At 38.2% G+C, this 24,612-nt stretch overlaps 4 protein-coding genes across 5 annotated transcripts in view; all 4 read right to left on the minus strand.

Annotated features, from left to right (window-relative positions):
* Positions 1 to 161: 161 nt before the first annotated feature.
* LOC130101769 (nuclear pore membrane glycoprotein 210-like) lies at positions 162 to 5,230 on the minus strand. The gene is made up of 8 exons (XM_056267620.1): positions 5,076 to 5,230; positions 4,289 to 4,438; positions 4,130 to 4,198; positions 3,944 to 4,053; positions 3,724 to 3,861; positions 1,334 to 1,471; positions 1,096 to 1,251; positions 162 to 1,005 (listed from the first exon to the last, which is right to left on the minus strand). Exons 2-8 carry the CDS (start codon positions 4,380 to 4,382, stop codon positions 628 to 630), a joined length of 1,083 nt encoding a protein of 360 aa, XP_056123595.1. The 5' UTR covers positions 4,383 to 4,438; positions 5,076 to 5,230; the 3' UTR covers positions 162 to 627.
* A 295-nt stretch (positions 5,231 to 5,525) lies between these two features.
* LOC130101785 (nuclear pore membrane glycoprotein 210-like) lies at positions 5,526 to 6,263 on the minus strand. The gene is made up of 3 exons (XM_056267633.1): positions 5,976 to 6,263; positions 5,797 to 5,875; positions 5,526 to 5,699 (listed from the first exon to the last, which is right to left on the minus strand). The coding sequence occupies exons 1-3, from the start codon at positions 6,247 to 6,249 to the stop codon at positions 5,543 to 5,545; spliced, it is 510 nt and encodes a 169-aa protein (XP_056123608.1). The 5' UTR covers positions 6,250 to 6,263; the 3' UTR covers positions 5,526 to 5,542.
* An 85-nt stretch (positions 6,264 to 6,348) lies between these two features.
* LOC130101845 (nuclear pore membrane glycoprotein 210-like) lies at positions 6,349 to 8,975 on the minus strand. Its single transcript, XM_056267696.1, has 3 exons — positions 8,729 to 8,975; positions 7,310 to 7,490; positions 6,349 to 6,438 (listed from the first exon to the last, which is right to left on the minus strand). Exons 1-3 carry the CDS (start codon positions 8,887 to 8,889, stop codon positions 6,349 to 6,351), a joined length of 432 nt encoding a protein of 143 aa, XP_056123671.1. The 5' UTR covers positions 8,890 to 8,975.
* Positions 8,976 to 9,792: 817 nt separating this feature from the next.
* The window catches only part of kcnn3 (potassium intermediate/small conductance calcium-activated channel, subfamily N, member 3), a 77,380-nt gene continuing 62,560 nt past the window's right edge, over positions 9,793 to 24,612 (minus strand). For both annotated transcript variants that reach the window (XM_056267607.1, XM_056267606.1), the window contains exons 7-10: positions 19,027 to 19,137; positions 14,993 to 15,120; positions 13,475 to 13,544; positions 9,793 to 11,167 (exon numbers count right to left, since the gene is read on the minus strand). In XM_056267607.1, coding sequence (XP_056123582.1) covers positions 10,823 to 11,167; positions 13,475 to 13,544; positions 14,993 to 15,120; positions 19,027 to 19,137 — 654 coding nt within the window. In that variant the 3' untranslated portion in view covers positions 9,793 to 10,822. The remainder of the gene's footprint in view (positions 11,168 to 13,474; positions 13,545 to 14,992; positions 15,121 to 19,026; positions 19,138 to 24,612) is intronic.

Below are 24,612 nucleotides of genomic sequence, written 5' to 3' on the forward strand. Positions count from 1 at the left end.
GAGCTAAATTTAATCTGTCATGTTTCAAGTATTCAAGTATATCTAAATATAGCCTTAAAATTATCCCAGTTGGCAAATTGTTTTTGTTATATCATCATTTTCTTAAAATATTTTTTTGAATGAAAATGGGGTACAACTGTGATGTTGGTAATTTTTATTCAGGTGTAACAAATGCAGTCTCTGTTGTGAATATAAGCCCAAAATTTGACTCTAAGAATGTTCAAGTTCACAATCCAAGTGCTGGTTTCACATGCCAGACAGCTGTGCAAGTTATCGGTACGTAAATCCTCTGTCAAACACAAACACGCATACACTCCATCAACTTGATGTTTACGGGCTAATGTACTAACCGGATTACACAGAGAGAGCGCATATTGACTTTCCCAGTGCTTTAAATTAAACCAAGAGAAATGAACTAATTAATCCTATTTTAATTTGTGCGTGCAGTGGAGAGGAAATCCTAAATGGGGGGTGTCTGTGTGTGTGTGTGTGTAAGCAGTGAGGGGTCTCTGTGTGTGACTGGGAGTAGATGATCACTTATTCTTTATGTTCGATATGTCCAGAGGTAAACAATTAGAGCAGGCGGGTGAATGAAAGGGCCATCAGAGTAAGAGAATATTGAAGAAATCAGTGGAGTGTGAATGGATGAACCATGTACAATTGTAGAGATGGAGATGCACCTGACATGTGTGTAAAGATGCCGGAAGGTTCAGTGTGAACGTCCAGAGAGAGTTGAGAGCAGTCTGTGACGGCCACAAGATTTCTGTCCTCCAGTAGAGATTCTCCACATTGAGGATTTTTTGTATCGGAGAAGTTTGCCAGAGAATTTGTACTGGTGCTCCTGTGAGTGTTTGAATGTGTATCAAATACATAAGGTGTCTGAGAGCAGGTGTTTGGTGGGTCCTGAATGCCCCAAAGAGCCAAGGGAATATCTATCCTGTCCCCCACACGACAATCACCCCTCTGAGGAATTAGCTGCAACCGGTCAGGCCTTACAACCATCACCTGTATACACATAATGAGAAACATCAGACACAGGAGTTTATATATATATATATATATATATATTTGTGTGATAGTGAGTGCAAATTTTACCTTCCCGACTACTTTATGTAGGATGTTTTTGGAATCTGAAACCTGAATTTCTGCCTGGCCCCTCCTCTTTCCTGCTAGGACCACCCCTTTTACTGTAACTGTGGCAATTCCACTATTAGACACTTCCCAATTCACAGAGCCACTTCCTCCCTCCACCTGAAAACACAGTCAGTCATAGCAAAGAGTCATTATGCTCCAACATACAGTATATAGATAACAATATTGATTTTAACGGCACCTGAATTTTGTGCTGATACAGCTTATTGTTGGGTTGCCACGGAAACACAATCACAGAGGGCTGCAGGGTAAGAGGGTTGTAGATTTCGACTTCCTGTCGCACTCTGATTGGTGGGATGACAGGCCACTCTTCACCATCCTGTTACATAAGACGGTTGTCCAAGTAAAATAAAATAAATAAATAAAACTAACAGTACTCTAATGGTGGGTAAAGTACTTTATGAAAGGCAAATATTTTTCAGACAATATTACATTTTTTATATAAAAAAAAATATATATAATAATATATTATTTTTACAGTATAAATGGGACTTTTCAATTTACTAAACTGAACTATATACAGCATTTATATTTTAGAAACACGGCCCCTTACAAAAGAACCATCAAGGGGTCTGTGGAAACAAAAACTTTGAAAACGCTTGGAATAACACATGAAAGTTATTTTAAATAACTACTTTTACAATAATATAAGAGAACATGTCACAGACACACACTCTAGATAAATATCACTTTAAGAAGGATGTGAAATCCCAACCTGATGTAGCCGATACTAACCAGCTCAATAGTCAGCCAAACCAAAAAGCAGCACCACAGCGTTCGCGGTGAAGGTCTGACAGGAAAATGTACATCTGCCTAAAGGATGATTTCCCTTGGAGGCAGTTTGGAAGGTTTTCCCTTCTTTTTTTGTCCCATTAATCGAATGGATGATCCCTATAAGTTTGCGGGGATCGACAGTAAGTTGCAGAACGAAACTAATGAGCAATGTTTCCCCCGGTGCTCATTTCGCAGAACCATAACGCCTGCATGACGATCGGATAAAACTGCCCCCCTCTAAGACGCGTTTCATCTTCTGCCACCACAGTGCCTCCCGCAGATGGAACACGCTGTCTTTTCCTTTTTAAACAATGGGTTTCCCAACACACCCCATGCCTCTCTTTACACTTCACAGTGTGTGTGTGTCCTCATTTCCTGCTCTATGTCTTATCATGCCCCCTCAGGTGGGGCTCCCCTCTAGATCTGCAAACAGCTTGTGCCATTTACTCCAATAAATGCACTTTTGTGAAATAACCCTGACTGAACCCCTCAAACTGACCAATGAACTGAACAAAATCCCAGAAGTAGGATTTTGACATACTGATGACATTGGTATTGTCTAATTAAACCCATGACAATACCCAACAGGGTATCAGTAAAACCATTTTTCAGGGTTCTGGTAATGCAGTAGAGTAAACATTGATATTGATGTCTATGTGAAAGTATATAACCATCCATGTACACATTCAGGTTGCTCACTGATGACAAAAAGACAATTGGCTAAGATTTATCCCCCTTAGTTACTGTTGCTTGCTCAGAAAATGTTTGCAGAACATCCCACAGGAATGAACTGGAGTTAGACATAAAAAACACAAGTCTTGTATTCTGTATTGTAAAATTGTGTTCAAACCTATAACAACGCAAAGTAATTCTATAGACATACACTACAGTTCAAAAGTTTGAGGTCAAGTAAATTATTTTTTTATATACTACGGGGCTGTTAAATGCTTGATTCTGATTCGTTTATGAACGTTTTAAAGTGTGCAATTATTTTTCAGTAAACGCACAGCTGAAGTAGTTCCAGGAAGGTCACATTACAGCTCAATTTCACTTCAGCAAATTACTTCACTTATTTCAAAGGCTTATTTCAAATTGCCTACAACAGCAAAAGACATTGACAAAGCAAATAAATATAACAAATAATAGGATGAAAATGACAAACTATTCCTATGTTTTTACCACGAAACTACGTTTTGTTACCTATGAAGAGCACGCACTTTTTCTCCCGCACTGTCTCCCATACAAACACACACACATACAGACACACACACACGGAAACTTTATCAATACAATAGTTTCGGAACTGAAAAGCGACTGATATTTCTCAGTAGAGAGGTGGTAACATCGTGGAAGAAGGTAAACTTCGCTATTAAAGGACAAGTTCGGTATTTTACACTTAAAGCCCTGTTTTAAGATCGTTTCTGATGAAATAGAACGGTTAAGATTGAAATTTGGACACATGCTGCTGGCCCGAGAATTTTCGGTTTCTGTGGTTGAAAACAGAATCCGAATCCGAAAATACCGAAATTGTCCTTTAAGTAGAGATGCTGCTCCCGATCACAACAGACTGTAAAAAAAAAAAAAAACGTTTTTTTGGATGCATGTAAAAATAGCATACCTTTAAAATAGCACATTAGGGGCACTTTAACTTTTTCCATAAGTGACCATCGCAAAAGGAAGGAAAGAAGAACAAGCTATTACATTTAGAAGATTACAAAAACAAATGATTTCTTTCCTTGGAATAACGTGCACCGATCATTTGTCAAATCTTTGTATATATGTGTGTGAGTATGTTACCTCAGAGACGATGCTATAAAGTGAGGCCTGTATTAAAGTCTTTCCTTTCATGATGGTCTGCAGGAAATGGCAGGATGGATCAGACAAAGACTCGAGTGTCACTAACCCCTCAGTCTCCTCCACAGCAATCACCACATTCTGCACAGGGTTAAAGTTCAGACGTTATGCTCCTGTCAAGAGATGCAGTGGAGCAAACAGTGCAGAAACTATGAAGCACAACCTGTGACAGGTGAACCACATGGCCCTTGCTGTCATGGATACGGACAGTCAAATAATACTGCCGCCCTGTCTCCAACACCCACCTGTCCTCTTCCTCCTCAACACTCAATGCTGAAACACACAGACAAATGCAAATAAACATAAACTCTCATACGGGTGTGTAACTCTCATAATATGTGTAACTCACTCATATAGCTGGGCTTCACCACATATACAGAAGTGCGAGGGAGTTGGGACATTATTTCAGGGGGCAGATCTGAGTCACAATTGAGCTTGGAACCATAACAATATACTCATATGCTCTTCAATAGAATGTTTCAGTGAAAAACACAGTTGTGTCGGATACTGTTGTGTTCAACTGATAGTGTCGCATGACCCGGCTTGAGGGCGGTGACTGTAGCTGTTTCACGCTCAACACAGATGATGTCATGATGGTACATTCTGCCCCTGCATTCATCCACAGCCAGGCCGTATCCCTCCTCAGAGAGAGTGACCTCTACAAACAGACAGGACAGTGAGTGATTAGATGCAGGTGTAAAAAGTGTCACATATCTCTCTTGACATATGCAAAGATGTGTTCATGTGATGCAATATAATTATCTAGAAGTGTGAAGTCATGTGGTTAGGGTGTTAAAGTGTTAACATGCAGTTTAAATGCCATATTGGCATAAGCATACAAAAGCCACTGGCATATTGGTAATCTCAGGTGTGTGTTTATGTGAAAAGGTGTTGAGGACACTTGTAAAATGAGATTCCTGCGTTCAGTTGGCTTTAGAGGAAAGCTCAACACAGTCCAGAGCTTAACCAGTGCTTGAATAACAAACATCATGCAAATATTTTTAACATTTTTCTGTCGAGTTGATTCCTGAACTTTAGTATCAAGTTTTACAAGCACAATATTGTATTTGAATCAGTATGTCATGATAAAAAGACCACCATTGCTGGTTTGGGATGCTGATATGCTTGTGTCCCTATTGGAGGGAGATGGATTGCTTTTTTATGACCAGCAAGCTGCCCTTGGTCAATCAGTTTCACCAGCTTCATCAGCATTTTTCTGTTAGTAAACAACATGGCTATGATGGTTCACCAGCTAAACCAGCACCAAAACAGCATAAACCACATTTTATTTGTACCAGTCTCTCCTCCTTGCTCTGTTTTCCACAGACTGTATCTGATTGTGGATCCCTGTAGCAGGTATGTATCTCCAGCTGGACTCAGGTGTAGTCTGTCTATCACAAACAAAGTCACACTGGCTGCTTCTACATGCTGAACACCCACCCATTCACACACACACACACACACACACACACACACACACACACACACACACACACATTAGAATATATTATCATTATCATCATTATATTTGATCAGCCCATACATTACAAAACAATTTCTACATGTTTTGTTATCTATGGATAACGTGTCTCTAGGGATGCAAAATATGTCAGTTTTATTTCTAGTATGCTTTATTTATTTATTAATTTTTAGGGAATATAGTATAGAATTTTAATATTGGCCATTAAATGGTTACCAGCCATAACTGGCTTATGTTCATCTGTCATAATTTTAAAATCTACCTATAGTGTTATATGTGCTTTCATACCATATGTTCAGAGTGTAGAAAAGAAGCTTTTATAAGTGCTGAGCCACTGTGAATCCCGTACAGCAGGACACTCTCACCCCTCTGACCAACCTCCTCTAGAGACAGGATATGAGGTGGGGGAACGTACCCGGCATCGTGGTGCCGCACAAACCTATGTTAATCACAGAAAACAAGACGTGCTTTATGCTGATGTGTTTTCCCCATCTCGCTCTCTCTCTCTCTCTCTTCACTTTAAGATCCTTGTTCACCTCACTGCCTGTCTTGCATCAGACTCCGTTGCCAGCCGCCAATTAAATTTCAAACCAGCCAGACAGCTAAAAGTATTTCCTGTGGATCAGGCCAAGAACAGAGCACAGTCATAACCTTCTCATTCTCAATGAAATGCATCTTCACAGTGTCCAAGGGAAATTTGTGAAATGAAAAGTACCTTCAGAGTCAAATGCCTGGACAGATAACTGCAGTGGGGGGTCGTCGGTAAAAAGCTGTCGAGCAGTCGTGACGATCTTAATCCTTTCAATCCGATCAATGATGACATCACAGCGCAAAATGTGACCTGTCACTAAAATGGGAATGGGTAAAGTCACACTTTTGAACCCTTCATGTTCTGTTTTGGATCCTAAACATAAAAAAGTCTCATTTTCAACTAAAATTACCCTTATGTTGTCCCAAACCTGTATGAATTTCTTTCTTCTGTGGAACATATACAATAAGAGGATATTTTGAAGTTGATTATTTGATATAAGTATTATTCATCGGAATTATCCACACACACACACAAATTATAGAGTGCTGGGATACACTCAAATGGCCAGTTTGGCATGTCCAATCCACCTAACATGCATGTCTTTGCACTGTTTGGGGGAAACCGGAGCACGCAGAGAAAACCCAAGCTGACACGGGGAGAACATGCAAACTCCACATGGAAAGGAGCAGGGGCTCAAACCAGGCAACTTCTTGCTGTGAGGCGACAGTGCTACCCACTGAGCCATATAAAGAGACATTTTTTGTCCATACAAAGTTCTGTCATGATGGCGCAGGCTGCTAGGTCATTTTTCAAATTTCAAATGCTGGTCATCATTTTCTGTAGCAGTTGCAGTGCGCTTTCAGAAACATCCACCTTCCCCAGCTCCACCTGTTTAGATCTGCTATGGGTAATTCATGTATGCTGTTTTGTACAGCAGCAGCATGTCTTACTTGCTCACAGCAGCGTTTTGTGTATGTATTGGCAGTAGCAATCCCGTCCTTGCTCTGAAGCAGCAAAAAGCAGCAACAGCAGCAGCGTAGCAGATCTATCCCGCCAAACATATCAACATTGTCATATCCATAACCATGCCAAACACTCAAGAGAGTTGTCATGACAGAAATACAATGAAAGTCAATGGGAACCAAAACTGTTTGGTTACCAACATTCTTCAAAAATATTTTATGTTTCACAGAAGAAATAAAATCTTACAGGTTTGGAACGACATGAGGGTGAATAAATCATGACAGAATTTTCATTTTTAGGTGGACTATCCTTTAAATAGATTGAGTACTCTAATGAGATTTAAATGGTGTGCACTGCATTTTAATTCAAGCAGTCAGTGAGCCAAAGAGTGAGCAGGCTGACTGCATTCAGCATTTATTTGTCAATTAAAATGACGGTTAATTTCATATGGAAAATGGCTTCATGATTCATAAACTGCTCATGAAAAAATAACCTACTGCTGTAATGGCTCTGTATGTCCTTCTGTAGAAAGAACATGCATGTCTATTTATTACTGTCTCCTTCTCTCGCTCACCAGGGTCTTGTGCTTGGACCACAGTACGGATAGGGACAGCCTGGGGCGAGGACAGAGCTGACACCAAGCACTGCTGACTGCAGGAAGAGAGGGGCAGCGGAGCCGGAGGGCTGAGTGCAGAGAGAGGATGCACCCTGACAGTCTCAGGCTTAGAGGACACCCTAAAGTCAGACAGACAGCAATAGAGTAGGACACATGACTGCAAGTAAAGCACGCTATTGTCGATATTATTCTTTTCATACTTACTTTTCTGAAAATAATTCAGGCATGTTTCTTTTCAAAAATGTCTTAAATGTAAAAATGTCATGATATGAAACTCTGACACCGACTCAATGAGTTTAGAGCAAAATGAGGCTACAAAACTGTATTAAGGAATTATTTTGGATCAAGAAAATATAATCATAATTACTTAAAATTATACATATAAAAACAAGACTAGTGTTTTTGATGTTAACTCACAGCAGGTGCAACATGGAAAATGTCTTCCTGATGAAGAATGACTTTGATAATTACACTACAGGTAATTAGGGCAAACAGTGCTTTTATTTTAGTTAAAATTATTATGTTAGTTATTTTAAATTGTAAAAATATTTCACAATATTACTATTTTCACTGTATTTTTGATTAAATAAATGCAGCCTTGGTGAGCAAAAGAGACTTCTTTGAAAAACATTTTAAAATCAACTCGATTACAAACTTTTGAATGGTACTGTTAGTGTTTATAATGTAATGCCATCATTCTGATACAATGAAGAGGAAATGGAAAAATTACATGTGTTAAGAACATTATAGTGATCATTCCTCATAGCATATAATTTCACATAAAAACAATTAATAAAATAAAAATAAACAGGTAAAGTTGTGGGACGTTTCATCTCATGTCTAATAAGTGAGGCAATCAAATTCCAGTCTAACTTAAGTTATTTTGATACGTGTCGTACACATTATAATTGCAAATTGCACTCTATTTTCTTTATCAGACTATTTATCTTTATTCTTCCATTTATAAATGGAAAGGCCCGAGTGAACCATTAGTGTGGTCCCTCAGTCAATCACTCTCTCTTTCCCCTTTTCTCCCTCAATCTATTCAGGCTTTCACACTATTACCACACCAAAACAGCACATTACTCTAACCAATTTTAAGTTTTTAACATTCTTCTTGCATTTGCATACATTGGTAGGCCAATTCTTCAGGAAATGCATACTACTGATTTGCAGGGCAGTAAAGGGGCAAACCAAACTTCACCCTGGAGATAATGTCATAACAAGATTGTTTGAATTTTGTTATTCAGAAAAGAGAAAAGAACTGATTAAATTAATTACTTTTCAGACATGACAGCTCGTAATGAGACAGAAAGGCATGTTAAGCTGAGTATGCTCCACAGCCCCTGTCACTCACCATTTGTAGCATCCTCTCTGTGCTGTCAGTGTGATGTTCACAGGCACATGAACGCTGAGAGGTAACAGCAGCTTGGGAACGTTCAGTTTAGTCGACTTACTGAGTGCAATCAATGAGCTCATTAGCAGAATCACCCAAACTGCTCTTTCCATCATAGGCATGTTGATATTGCAGCTCTCAAAACCAACTACAATACACAACTGAATACTGCTGGTGGCTAAACAATTATTGTGACATCATTTTCAAAGCAAGACACGAGCATAAATTGCACACAAGTTAATCTCATGTGTAAGAGCTACATTTAGGGTTATTACGCAAGGCGCTGGTAAACGGCACTAGTCGTTACATTACACTTGTCGATGTTGATTTTTGAAATAATGTAACGTTAGGCTCTTGATTGTAATCATCGTGTTCTGTTTAAACATGACCCGGCCTCAGAACGAGTAGCTTAGCCTGTAAGGTACCGGTCTGCGCTGTTTTCAAAGTAGGCTACATGGGTTTTTTTTCTAAGGAAATAAAAATAATGGAGTTATGAAGTTTATAAAACCGAGAAGGGGGTCAAATAATTTACACGGGTTATTTTATTATAATTTAATCGTCCGTGAATGTAGGCTAAATGTAAATAAATAAATAAAACCATTCTCGTGGCAACGCATAGAAAGCCTATCATAAAATAAGGAATCAATGATTTTGGACCTAGCCTACGGATGGCGGATTTGGCTGTAGAAAAGAAATCTGAATTTCAAACCGCGCGGGTCACACAATAACAATAACGTCTTTACATAAATAAATAATCAAACAATAACAACTTTTTCGTTGGTGATACGCTATATAAATTTATAATAAATCCATAATAAAGGTCATACTTTATCGACACAGGCATAGGCCTACGTTACCGTACGAAACAAGAACGGGCAGCACGGAAACAAAAACACATTTGGTCTTGTCAGTTAACGGTCATTAGGCCTAATGTTAAAACATGAATGTTGATGTGGTTTTAAAGAGACAGATGCTGCTCGATCTGCCGCTGACAGTCACACAATGATACTCACACACAGACACAGTCAAGTATAGATATATACTTTATTAATTCTCTCTGGTAAAATAAAATTACAAAATAATTTTAACCTCAAACGACACCTCCCTTATCTATAATGAGTATTAATAAAATCGTTATTTATACAGCAATCATAATTTCCATGACGAATGAGAAGAATGCTATTGTATAATTATAATAAATATGAGCTAAAACTGCGTTAGTAATTATTAATAGTAAAAAACCGAGCGATACAAAGCTAGTTCAGTAATAGCATACTGTACAATATTCCAAGCGGATGTAATTCAGTATTCCGGCCACAGGATGTCACTATTAGTCAGTTTTCAAAATGGTTTCTCCATTGAAATGGGGTTAGAAGTCTCTTATTCCAACACCATTATAATAGAAGCAATTCCACTAAGAAAATGACTATAATCACTCATTCTACAGTTATTTCCGTGTGAGCAGCTGTTCCACCTTGATGGGGTGGTTTTTATAATGTATCGACTGGCTTCAGAAATACTTCGAAATAATGCTTTGCTCAAATGGCTGTTAGTCTCTTGCAGACTGTAAAAAGTGCTGTCCAGCTCTCTATGATGATTCGCCATCATAACATTCTCGGGCGCTGATTATTTATAATCTCTCTAATCCCAACCACCCCGATCCCTTGTTTTGCAACACACACCTAAGTCCATTTCAGTCAACTATAGACAAAGCACTTTGGTAGCAAAGACGGAATTAGAGAAAGTGTGTGTATGAGTGTCCATGCATGTCAACATGTCTGAGTCAGTCTCTTCTCAAATGTATACATTCATGGTAACAGTAAAGGACGTACTTCTTTTGGACTACATGAAATATGGCAGTTTCGTCATAGGGTTTTTGTGCAAATGTTAGCATCTCCTCCAATTGTGATATATTCTGTGGCGTTAAGCTGCGTAATGCTCATGGTTACAGTGCATCGTATGAGTATGCGTCTATATGGTTATGTCATCACTTCTCTTCATTACGACTAATCATCCATCTCTCCACCCTGGAGGGAACTTCCCGCACCAGTGCTCTCAGCAACTGGAGCTGCTGGTGTTGGGACTGTCCTCGGTGGGCTGAGCCGGGACGGAACCAGAGCCGGAGCCGGAGCCGGAGGGGGGGTTGGCTAGAGGCAGGCTGGCAGCGGTGGGTGAGAGCACAGAGGGCACAGTGGGGCTCAGGACCTTGGCATCACGCTCACGCAGCAGTTGAATGAGTGCGGCATGCTGGGAGCTGAGCGTGGCCGACAAATGAGCGGGCAGAGCGTTAAAGCCGGCCGTCAGCTGCTCCACCCGCTGCTCCAGACTTAACATCTGCCTCTCCAGATCCTCACTGCGGTCATTCAGCTCAGACATCAGTTCATACATGACGCTCTGCATCTATGTGGAGAGAGAATGACAGTGTAGTTAGACAAAAATACTGTGGTAAAGTAAAGGGAGGGATACAGGACAGTTAAAGGACGGGAAAAAGAGTACAAACACTAAACGAGACCATGAGAAACATTAAATAGAAAGAGTAGAGATAAAGGCAACATCGTGTAGGCAATGCATTTTACTTCTTAATGTAATACATTTCTGTGGTTGGATGGGACCCAAAAATGAAAATTCTGTCATCATTTACTCACCCTCAAGTTGTTCCAAACCGGTTTGTATTATTTATTTTTTTCTGCTGAACACAAAAGAAGATATTTTGAAGAATATGGGTAACCACACAGTTGATTGACTTCATTGATTGATCATTGACTTCCATAGTATGGAGAAAAAAAATATATTATGGAAGTCAATGGGGTCAATCAACTGTTTGGTTACCGACATTTTTCAAAATATCTTCTTTTGTGTTCAGCAGAAGAAATTCATACAGGTTTGAAACAACTTGAGGGTGAGTAAATGGTGACAGTATTTATTTATCGGTGAACCATCCTTTTAAGGCCCGTTGTTCACACCAATAACAATAACTATAAATTGTATGAGAACAGGAAAGTTCACACCACAACTGAACTAACAATAACAACACAAAAGAACAATATTATTGGAAACACTTCCAGAATTATTTTTTTCCAGCTAATGAACAATATTTGACAGCCAATCAGTATCCATCTGACTTTAAAGAGCTCGAGCATTTAAAGCGGTAGACAGCATAAATAGAATGTTATCGTGTGTTGGTATAGTGATCTTTATAGTTATCGTTCTTGGTGTGAACTGGCTTTTATCCATCAGAAACTGATTGGATTGTGAACAGTGGAGACACAATCTCCAGCATGTTATATATACCATGCATGGAGTTTGCTAAAAAAAGGAGCTATTTGGTTATTGAGTAGAATTATTCAATAGTGACATCAATGGAAAAGGAAAACAGGAAGAGCAAGTTATAATATTTTGGTTTCTTCGGCTAGACAGCAATACAATTAAATGGAGACTTTTGCTTGGGTCTTCAGCTTCTCCAATTTTTCTTGAGAAAAAAAGACTTCAGTAATCCCAAAAGTTTCTCCTTTCGAGTTTCTCGATGAGATCTTAAACTGTGGACAAAATCTGCAATTTTTTCTAGGATTAAATCATCTGAACTATGAAATTCATATTCATTTTATAGCTCCAAAGTCATACTGTGTGTCAACAATTGTTTCATTTGTGTCCCGTGTTCTGTTTATTCTCAGGAATTTTAAAGACAAAGTTGATACTTGAATAAAAATGTAACAGATCTCCAACAGGTCTCCCAAGCTTTGCAAGGGCACTATCTGAGCAATAAAATTATCCTCTAGGGAAGGAGGAGAACTTACAGTATTCTATAGAAAATATACTTGAAATACTTTAATAGGAAAAACAGAACACTTCGAATTCAGATACAAATCTTCTTAATCACTATTTTTGGATTGTATTTAGAGCAAGAAAATTAGTTAAAATCCTTAAAACCTAAATACATTATAGTTACTTCAGAAGCAAAATATTAAGACTTGTTTTCAGAGAACATATCTTGAATAAAGATTATTTTTCTTGCTATATTAGTTTTTTTTCTTCTGTCTTTAGGCATGGGTCTAGTCAAATTTAGTGAGGAATAAAACTTACCAGACAGGCTCACTGAAAACAAGTGTTAATATCTTATGCAATAAGATAGCCACACATACAACATCTTCACATTTCTAAAGAGAAAATGGTGCACATTGCAGGAACACACAACACACTCTCTTTCACACACAAAATAAATAAAAACACTAGTTACATTCAGAAAAATAATGCCCAAACAGGCACACACCGCCATCACGAATTGCACACATTTTAAGTCACTCTTCAGCTTCCTGTCTCTCTCCCCTCCCACCCTCTCCCTCTCCCCGTCTCCTCGCTCCCACTGTCATCCCTGCTTTAACACTTGCTCAGGTTGCTAGGAGACACAAAGCCACAGAAACAAACGGGTCATCATGGAAACAGCTGAATGCTGAGATATATTTGGGAAAGCAAAGGTATGTGTGTGTCACCGGGCATTATGTGTTCCCGTCGACGTACTTGCAAGCCTTGGGCATTATAAAGTGTTTGTGTGTATGTAGGAATGATAAAAAAGGGAACACAATGTCATCGAAAGTGTGTGTGGGTGTCTACAGTTTCCTAACAGATGTAACGTGCATACGCGTGGGTTCTGATGTGAGACCATGTCTGTGATTTGTGTTGATGATGTGTGTGCATGGACAGTAGTCTTACCTTTGATAAGTCCACCAGAGTATTGGCTTGATCACTGAGTTTTCTCTGCTCCATTTTAACACTTCGCAATCTACAAAATAGGGATAAACACAAACACAGCCCATTAGACCCCCTCCTTATCTCACTAGCACCAAAGGCCCTGAGTTGTAAACCTCAACTAGCTAATTAACTTAATCAGCTTGTTTTCTTTATTTGTTTGTTGTTGATGAGAATCCCCCAAGATGAATACGCAATTACAGCGTAAATCATAAAAGCTTCAGACTTAAAAGGATTCCATAAGTGTAGGATTTCTTTAAAAGAAAGGCTTCGGTTTGAAAGGAGCTCTTAAAATTGGCGGCCAGGACCACAACAAAACAGTGACAGGAGGATTAGAGCTCTTAAAATGATGAGTATGTGTGTGGTGGGCACCCACACATAGACAGAGAATAGCATTAGCCATACAGCAGTCAGTTTGGCCAAACGAATAAGAAACATGGTCGCTTCAGAAGCATTACGACGATCTGAAAAGTCAGAGGGTCATGTTATAACCAAATTGGACTGGCTTATGAATTTGAATTAGGTGACGTAACATTTGCTCAGTAGTTCTAACTAATTTGCTAAAAGGCAAGAGTGCTCTAGCCATTTTAGCATTAGCACTTGTGTATTCTTCCAGTCCACTGCCAAAACAACATTTTGACAGAGACTTCTCATTGGTCTTAAAGGGATAACCCATAAATGAAACAGTCATAAAAGTTTGGGACGACATTACGATGAGTTATTGATGGCAGAAATGTCATTTTTGGGTGAACTATCCCTCTTAAGCCGTTGTTTTAATCAATTCATTTGCTAATTTTAATTGCAGCACTAAAAATGCAATAACCATGTTTCAAACAGTGGAGTGAAACGTTTCTATACACCAATAGATAATAATGTTCTGTTTACTATAAGTCTGCACTGCAGTTTTAATGTCTGCCTTTTAAAATACTCAAGCACTTTAAAGCCAGATTCCGATTGGCTGTCAGTATCTTTATCAATCATCAGCTGAAAAAAAAAACTTTCTGAAAGTAATTCCAACAATACTAAAATGTCCATAAATTGCTATTTGGATGATACAAAATATTGAATTACAATAGAAAGCTTAAGTTTCACGTTTCTACACCGGTTTCTAAACAGGTCTCTGAAGAGATGAATGGTACAGAGTACACAGATTTTTAAAAAAGTATGAAGATTGATAAGTTAGCTCTTACAGCTAACCATTATCAGAAAAAGCTGCCATTCGTGTATGTATTTGTCATGCCATGTCCATGGGCAGGTCAGACATGCTAACTGCCACAATTACACTTATCACACAACTGGCCACTCAGCCCAAATGTGAAGCACTCCAAATGCTTTTTGTGCGGTTTTAGCGCACATCGCTAAAGTTCACTAAGGACTTTTGTTGTTTATCGGTCCATCTGCGTATGTGTTTAAAGTAACAAGTGCATAGATGAGGGCTTAAGTGAAATTGTGGTGTCTGTGAAGGGAGGCTGTTTTTCTCACTGGTGAATGGCTTGAAGGAACTTCCTCTGATGCTTGCGTACACGGGAGTGGTCAATTTTCTTCATCAGCTTGGTGTGCTTGTATATCAGCCAAGTCTCTCGTAGAACATTCGCTGCTGCGTTCTTTATCTGAGGGAACATGTCGCCATAACAACAATATTAGCAACAGGAAAAGCACCTCAGGAGAGAGTATTGACAAGTATAAGCTCTGCTTTGCCAATACACGCACACAACCCCAAACATCTGCCAAATTAAAGGTCTTTTTGGGAGATATTCCAGAGTGACTTGACAACAGACATTGTAGCCCATAATTCTGTCATCTGGTCAATTCATTATTCTGACTGACTGTCCGATAAGAGAGAGTCGTCTCTAAAGCCGTATATTTATATATTTGTGGTAAAGTTTTGAAGGACAATGGTAGTGAAGTAAAGCCACCTTTTAAAGTTGCGATCATCTGCGTATATGGAATTTTTGGATCTGATTTGAGCTTCGAATGTGTTAAAAATATTTTTAAACGGCAAGATCATATGTGACCACCCGACTGGATGTGATGTATTCTGATTAAAACAATGAGTGTAAGGTGAGAGTTACCTTACCAATTTTTGCTCTGGACAAACCCTCCCTTTGCATAATTGAAATTCACAAAAATGTAACATAACTTCATGACTTCAAAATTCATGAGTAAGGATTATTATAAAGTAACTTTACTGGTATAACTGAAGACAATCATAGCATTTATTTGCACACTCGGCCTGCATTTTTTAGCAATTGAGAGCTATGCTAGCACATTTAGTGCCTGATTAATATTTAAATATTTTAAACTCTCGAACTCTTAAAGACCTCCTTGTGCATCGAAAGATTCATTTGTGAGGTCTTGAAGCCACGAATACTCTTTTAATCTCACATATAGCACCAGAAAAGGGAGAGCAAATAAAGGACAAAATTAAATAAGAAAATCTGCTGAAGAAAAATGAACGAGGAGACTTCAAAGGGGCGCCACATCGGTGGAAAGAACAATTACATCCTCTTTGGGCAACGGAGGGATGATAGAACCTTCCCGTTTTTAATAAGCTCCAGATGTGACAGTATTCCTCCACACATAGGGCAGCACCAGGCTCTTTTTTTTTAGCACTGCACAGCTCTGATTAATTAACAGTGGTCAGTGTATTTAATAATACAAGAGTAGGAGCTCTGCTCAGGTCTCATTTCTGAAAAGAGCCAAAGACAAGGCGAGAACGATGATACCAGATGTAATTTAGGCAGGGATGCTCATAGCTGTCTACAAGTGGAGTTTTCTGGAATCTGGAATCCAAATGACAATTAAGCAGTATTACAGTGATTATAAATTGCTATTACAGTGCTATTACACATAAAATAATATAGTTCATAACAGCCCCTGTATATCTCCTAAATATACAAACTAGATCATAAAATGTCCTCATTCATACACCATATAGCATTTTTTCACATGGTAGTAGTCACTACTATGCACTGTACAATCAAACAAAGACAAGATAGAACAAGAGACAGAGAGAGAGAGAGAGAGAGAGAGAGAGAGAGAGAGAGAGAGAGAGAGAGAGAGAGAGAGAGAGAGAGAGAGACTGTCAGAGAGGTCGAAGCAGTTGAAAGTGGACGTCAGAGAGGGGGAGGCAAAGGGCAGGTAACTGTAATGAAGTCTCGGCCATCACTGTTTAATATGTGGTAAACTGAAGCCTTCCCATTATAACAGCTGCCAGACTGGCTCACCTCAAGCTACAACTTCACGGTACAATCTGTTACGGTAATTTCTATTATAACTGTAAAGCTGCTTTGAAACAATCCATACTGTTAAAAGCACTTTATAAATGAAGGTGACAACTGTCAATTCAATCTGAACATTTCTCCAAATACAAAAGATATGCACTATACGGGCTTCGGCACCAGGTAGTTATAGGAACTACTGGGTGCTCCCAGGTCACTGTGATTTTGCCAAGTAAGACATGTTCCTGGATCAACATATTTTGTTGATCCTGGAACAACATTCCTCTGCGAAAATTTTGTCCTAATCATATCCCTACCCCTAAACCTAACCTTATCCCTAAAAAGTTGTTCCTAAAATCAGAGGGAAATTAAACACTGATGTAGAAACATCTAACCCTGGTTGTAAGCCTAAAATTGACATAAACTGTAAGCATCCTTCAAATCTGATTGGTTGATTGGAATGTTGTTCCAAGATCAACAAAGATGTTGATCCAGGAGTGTTGCACTTGGTGAAATCACGTTCACCAGTGGTTCCCCAAGAACTAAATTTCCCCCTGACATAAGCCGACCAACAGCGACGTCATTTAAGCACAGCATTCAACAGCGCAACTGAGGATGGAGGACAGCGTAATTGGAGCTGTGTTTTTGTTGTGTGTCATCTTGTTGTTTTCCATGCTCGTGGAGTTATTTCGTGTTTAAAAATGGCGGGTGGCGTTGTTTCATATGGCATATTAACGTACACATATCACTGGTAGTTATTATTATTGTGCTGGGTTAGACCCTTAGCTGATTTAGTCCCCCCCCCCCCCCAAAAGATGTTTTTATTACTAAAAATCGTTCTTAGTTTCTGTGGCCATAGAAGAACCCTTCTTGGTTCTCCAAAGAACCTTTCTGTAAACAGTTCTTCAAATAAAAATAAATTTATGAGATAGAAAGACCAAAAAGGGGGGCTAAGAGACGAAATCTCCCACAACAACTTGCGGTGCTACATATCATCAAGGCAGAGAAAAGAACATAACGCCGCAGACAAAGGCGACAGGTAAATGCTGTTAAAGTGTTATGTGAACGTAGAAGTGTATGGATGATTTTAAACTTGTATCTTGCATTATTTGAATGTCTTAAAAATAAATGTTTCAGAAAGTTTTTTTTTTTTTTGCAGAGATGCTATAGAAGATCAATTTTGGGTTCCCAAAAGAACCCTTCAGTGAACATTTCTTAAAATAACCTTTTTTTCTTAGTGTGAAGACAATTTCCACTATAAACTCTTTTGTGCAATGCAAAAGTTCCACGGATGTTAAAGGATCATCATGGAACTAGATACCATACCAATAAAGAGCATTTGTTTTAAGAGTTTACTGAATAAACAGGTAGTTAAAAATGATCATTCTGTTGTGTTCATCACACAGTAACCTTTAAAAACAATAATTGCATGAAAGAAAACATTTACAACCCTCATGAATCCACATTAATTATTGAAGACTTATACGTTATTGCTTAATTATAATTATTGCTAATTATTGCTGTTATACGTGTAATCAGTTCAGACGAGTTTATTTACCACTTATGAAAAATTGTGAAAATGGTACCGACGTGATTAGAAAACCGGAATACTTTAGAAAGATCACATTAGCATTTCTATTCAAGGATAGTTTGTGATAAACAATTCTACCCTGAGAAACCTGTCCATCTTCACTGCACTGTCAGTTTCACCTGATGGGAAGAAGGAGGAACAACCTGAACCCTTCCACCCAGTTGAAGGTAAACAATTTTGTTACTGTGTCTCCACGGCAACATGTTTGTGAGGTCAAAGTGACGAGAACATTTTTCTGCTTTTTGTAGAGGTTTGTAACCATAGTAGCGGCAAATTCAATGCATGAGGATGATCGGCGCGGTGACTCTACAGCATTTATCAATCTCTCTTTCTCTTGTCCCCCAACAGCCTGTTAAGCTGAGGCAATTGAGTAAGCTTGAGGTAATAAACTTTTTTAAAAGAGGCTTGTCGTACTCCCTTCACTTGAGGAAGGCATTTACTTTAGCTGCTCATCTGAAGAAGCACTCCACAGCTAAAGTGATTTTTTTTTAATCTGTGTTGCAATTATTGATCACCAGCCTTATAGTCACTGCTGTCAGCCATGATGTTGATATATATTTGATACAGGGAGCTATTTCTGAGTCTTTCAAGTGCATGAAAAATTGAAAAGGACCTATTTAGAAAGAAAACTGGTACATGTATATGGTTCTCTGAATATAAAGCTATGCCTACGTGTTTATTGAAGCGTGTGTGAGTGTGTTTACCCGTTTGGTGAGCTGTGTGTCCATCATAAAGTTGTGCACATGCTTCTCCGCCTTTGTCAGCTCAAGCTTCCTGGCTACCACGGCAACAACCAATGCAGTGCAACCTGCTCCCTGTGAGAGACAAAAGATGAGGTCAAGGTGTGAAAACACAAAGAAGCATAAAAATACTTCATACTTGTATCAATAGCAGAGATCACATGGAGAAACAGGGAAACATGTCTGATAATAAATGTGATGCGATCTTGGAAAACCCGTCAATTGTCAAATTATTTTTTTCATTAAATTATTATTCTATAACATCTTGTCTCTTATCTCTGAAAATATCTTGGCAAAATTCCCTTGTTTAGTGCAGAAAAATAGCTATTTATAGTTGCAAGCTGAAAATGCTCTTTCTCAAATGCGACCATTTCTCTGACGCCCGGCGGAGGTGCAAAAAAATCGCCCATACCTGTCCGTCTCTTAACACTACAAACAAAGATAGTTTACCTATCAAAATAAACCACATAACATGTACAGTGAAGGTGTATCAGTGCGCATTTCGCGCTAAACTTGTTTCAACTGTAACGACACGCAGTTTTATTACGTTATCTCGAGTTGGAGGAGAACAAGAGAACAACAGAGTCTGAAATAGCTGCTCACTTAAATGATCTTGCTCGCCTCAATCTGCTAATTCCTGGGGATGTCAGTGCCCTAAATGATGTCATAATGGACATAGTGTATTATTTATACACATAAAATATGTGATATGAAAAAAAGGCAATAAAAAAAGAGTGCCGGTGACAGTTAATTAAACCTGTTTTTCTCAAAATTCCGTCCCTGAAAATCATAGCGATCAGCCAACTTCAGACAAACATAACTTTTGCTACCAACAAGCTATGAAAAAAAAATAAAAACAGATTTGGAAAGGGCTTGATACCAGCTTTCATGTGTAATAGGTAATAGGCCAAATTTCACTATGTGGTGGGTTTTCCCAGATCGCATCACAAATGATGATTGATAATAAAAGGAGATCCATGTACGGGCCAGGGAAACATCCAGTTCATGAGACCATTAGAAAAAAAATGAAAAAAAAAAAATGCAAAGAGGGTGGATGTGAAGTGTTTTGAACCCTTCCGTAGACGTGACGATTTTTATACTGTCCAAACTGTATATTCTATCCCCTACCCTACCCCTCACAGAAAACTTTCTGCATTTTTACATTTTCAAAACACTTAATTTAGTATGATTTATAATCCGTTTTCCTCATGGGGACAAAAAAAGTCCCCATAAGGTCAACATTTACTGGTATTACCTATCCTTGTGGGGGCGTTTGGTCCCCATAACATAGGAAATACCAGGTACACTACACACACAACACACACACACATTGTGAAATATATACCGACTTCGGAACCAAGTCGGTACTGAAATTTAAAACATGTGATGATACATTCCCTCTAACATTTTGACAACATATTTGTGTTCACGTGCTCAACATATGTGTCTGTGATTGGCTACATTGATCAACGCTACAAAAACATGTCTTCACCGAGAGCTTACACAGATACACATGGGAGCGTTTGAAAGCAGGCGTCTATCAGCGGATTCCTGATATATCCACTGATAGACGGATCTGCTGATAGACACCTGCTTTCAAATGCTCCCGTCTGTATCTGTGTGGCACTTGGTGAAAACCATAGACTGTAAAAAAAATATGGACGTAGTGTCCATGACGCCACCCGTAGGTTTATGAAGAACATTTTTGAAACCCAGTCGGTGGAGCCGGCCGTCGCCATCTTGGCAGCGCGTCACCACACGTCACTCCCTGATAACTGAAAATCGGCAGAGGCGGGATTAGCTGAGGTGAAGTGACGCTAACAGGCAGCAGACAAATGGCTAAGTAGTGACAGCAGCGGCAATCCACCTGTCACTCAAGTGGCCACGCCCTTAATTATGCAGAACTTTAAGGCTTAATATAATTTAAACGGATGAGTTGTACAAAAATTCACCCCCCTCACAGTTGTCATGAAGGGAAAAATTAGCTATATAGACCAAAAGCACTTTTTGTACCAGGCTGTAAACATATTTTTTTCTACTGCAAATTTTGGCATATTTACATGGGGGGTCAATAGGATTGATTCTCTTTTGTAGCCTGTCTCTAGCGGCCAGTAGATGAATTGCAGTTTAAATCACTTCCGTGTTGGATTCAAGAGAGAGACCGGAAGGTTGTTGCCGCATGGTGAAGATGAACATGTTTTTGAAGCGCTGACCATTTTAGCCAATCACAGACATATATGTTGAGCGTGTGAACACAATGGCCTACCAGATGTGTTTAAGAATACATTCATAGTGTTCAAAATGCTAGAGGGAAATGCAGGTAAAGTCACATTTTTAAAATTTCACCAAATTTAAAATTTGACAACACTAATATAAACCAAGCACTACTTAACCTGCTGACAATCAATGTATTTTCATTTTATGAAAAAGAGCTGCTTTGACGATTTAATTAAGTTAATTTCATTAACGAAAACTACGACGAAAAATGTTCGTCGACAACCATTTTTTTTTCACGACTAAAGGTGCGGTAACATTACACTTTTCATTCCACTGACTTGCATTCAAACACATGCAAATGTGAGTGACAGGAAACGCAAGCTCATGCGAAAAAGTTTCGGATTTTGCTGAGTTCCAAACATAGACCGTAAAAAAAGATGGACAGCGTGTCTCTGCTTCCTTCCACTATAGAAAAATTAAGCTAAAATTTCCCAGTAATGGTCGTTTACGTCATTCGGAGCTTGAGCCTGCGTAGTAGTTATCCTGAGGTGGAGCTGCGGTACCAAGGTCCCGCCCACACTCCCACTCTCACAGACTCAATCGTAAGCACAGCTGTCAATCATGACGTTACACCCCGTTTTTTTGGCATCAAATAACTAACTAAAACCAAACTTAGTGGAAAAATTAACACTTGAAAATACGTCTGCGTGATAAGAACTACCTAAAATGACAGAAACCATCTTTGGAAAAAAATTGAAATGTAATTGGATTTTTTAGTTTGGCTCGTGTCTCATTCGATTACATGGAGAGGGTGGAGTTTAAGACCTGTACTGAAGCCAGCCACCAGGGGGTGATCGAAATGCTTTGGCTTCACTTTTCAGGACTTGTGCGCACACCTGGTTCCAAAGTTCTTGTTTGGTGAAAGTCTTAATAAATCCAAACATAGATCGACTACACTGTTTGCGATTGTGATTTTTTTTTTTTGCTGTTGAAAAACATTAATGGAATTTGGAATTAGGAATTTCACTGCTTTAATCTTTGAGGGAAGTTTCTTGTTTTACCAGCTTTCGTAATGTAGAGAGTGTGTTAATTTATATGATAAATAGCCACTAATAAATCAGGAAACTAGATGAGGTCAAATAAACCATGCGTATGAGTTGACATTCTCTTGATTTGTGCTTATAGGTGAAAGTGCAATAATTCTGATGAAATATAAAAATAATTTTCTAAAATGACGACAATCGTTATGACTATAATTTTGAGCAAAATAATCATGATTATCAATTTAACTATTATGCAGCATGACGAAAATGTGACTAAGTTATTATTGACTAAAACTAGACTAATGGCCAGACATTTAGCTGACTAAAACTTGACTAAACAAAAACAGGACAAGGCTGGCTACATATGATAAAAACTAAAAAGTACACTTGACACAGGACTGAGACTAAGACAAAATTAAAAAATAGTTGACAAATTAGCACTATGTGTTAATAATAACTCCTTTTGAGATACTGTTCAAAAGTTTGGGTTGAGATCAGGGGTAAGATTCTGTAATGTTTTTAAATAAAGAAATCCCTTATCCTCACCCAGGCTGTATTTATTTGATCCTGTTATTTTCTATAGTAATATATTTTAAGATGTAATGTATTCCTGTGATGGCAAAGCTGAATCATTACTCCAGTCTTCAGTGTCACATGATCCTTCAGAAGTCATTCTAATATGCTGATTTGATGCTCAAGAAACATTTATTATTATTATTATTATTATCAATGTTGAAAACAGTTGTGCTGCTTAATATTTTTGTGGAAGATAAAAATTTTTTTCAGGATTCTGTGATGAATAGAAAGAACAGATTTTTTTTAATATAATTTCTTTTTGTAACATTATAAATTTCACTTTAATTGCTTTTTTAGGTAAGTAAAAGTATTTTTTTTTTAATCTTCCTGACCCCAAACTTTTGAATAAACCATAATGTAGTTCTCTCATTCATGATATGCAAACAAAATTATATTTTTAAGTATTCACATTGTTGTACTGCCTTTTCCCAATTTAGTCTGATAAAAAAAACTGTATGATAATGAGTATGATTGTCATTACTGTATAAAAGTAATAGTGAATTTAATCAGAGTAACCAAATATAATTTCATATACTTTACATTTAAAAAATGTTTTGATACTGGGAAGAAATATGACCCTGACCTGAGATTCTTGAGATTCATCCATGTACTGAAATAGACTAGGAAACATTAACAGTGTAGACATCACTGGAGAGACTATGATGATACAAAAACAAAACAAAAAACAAACACACACACAAAGGTTTACTCCCATTTGCACATCACACACGTGTAAACTGAAGATATCAATGACTACACCGAAGTAGTAGAGGTACACAGAGTAAAAAAGACTGAGGCAGGTTGAGGGAAAATGAGGAAATAAACCCATTTAGAGGTAAAGAAGTGGAGTGAGGTAGACAGGAAGAGAGGAATACAATTTCTGATCAAGAAGAGAGGAACACAATAGTTTAACGCAGAAAGAGAAGAGGTCTGAAAAAAAAAGATGGAGTGTAAAGTGACGAGAAGAGGAGAGGAAGTGTTAATGAGGTCGGAGAACTACTAATAAGAAATGAAATGGAATTAAAAAGTGACTAATGAAAGTGTGTGTGCTTCCTATGACTGTGTGTGGGGCATATATGTGTATAGTGTATGTGTGTGGAGACCCACTTGTAGGACATACGGAAGAGAAACGTACACCCAAAAATACTCTAGAGCCAGACCTAAAAATAAAACGAAAAAGCCCATTTTCAAGAAGCACTTTTGTTGCCCATATTCACCACTTAATAAAACATGACGACCATCCACGGAAAAAAAAACCCTAGGACATTGTCAAAATGTGTGTTTCCATATGGCAGCTTGTATAAAACTATTCCCAGGCAAAAAAAAACATTAAAAAAAATGTATCTCTTAAAGTGACAAAAGAGTGTCAGAATGATCAATTTTTCTGCAAACATACTCCATTGCAGTTTATATTTCGCCTCTTTCCAGATCTGACAGTTATTGATCATGAGAAAATAAGAAAAACCACCTGCCCTCAGACCAAAATATATCCCCCGGTTTTACAGACAAGGCTTAAGCTAGTCCCAGACTAAAATGCATGGATGAGGTGTTTTATCTGAAAGCAATTTGCATTGATATATCTTAAAATATGTCAGTAACATGGTTTTGTCTCAAGATGCACACCAGTAATGTTTTTTTCTAAAACATGTTTATAAAAGCTACTTAAACGTCCTAATTGAACTAAGGCCTAATCTAAACCCTGTCTGTGAAACCA

This window comes from Rhinichthys klamathensis, unplaced genomic scaffold (assembly GCF_029890125.1).
Source record: "Rhinichthys klamathensis goyatoka isolate OS25496 unplaced genomic scaffold, OSU_Roscu_1.1 h1tg000262l_1, whole genome shotgun sequence".
Classification (NCBI taxonomy): Eukaryota; Metazoa; Chordata; class Actinopteri; order Cypriniformes; family Leuciscidae; genus Rhinichthys; species Rhinichthys klamathensis.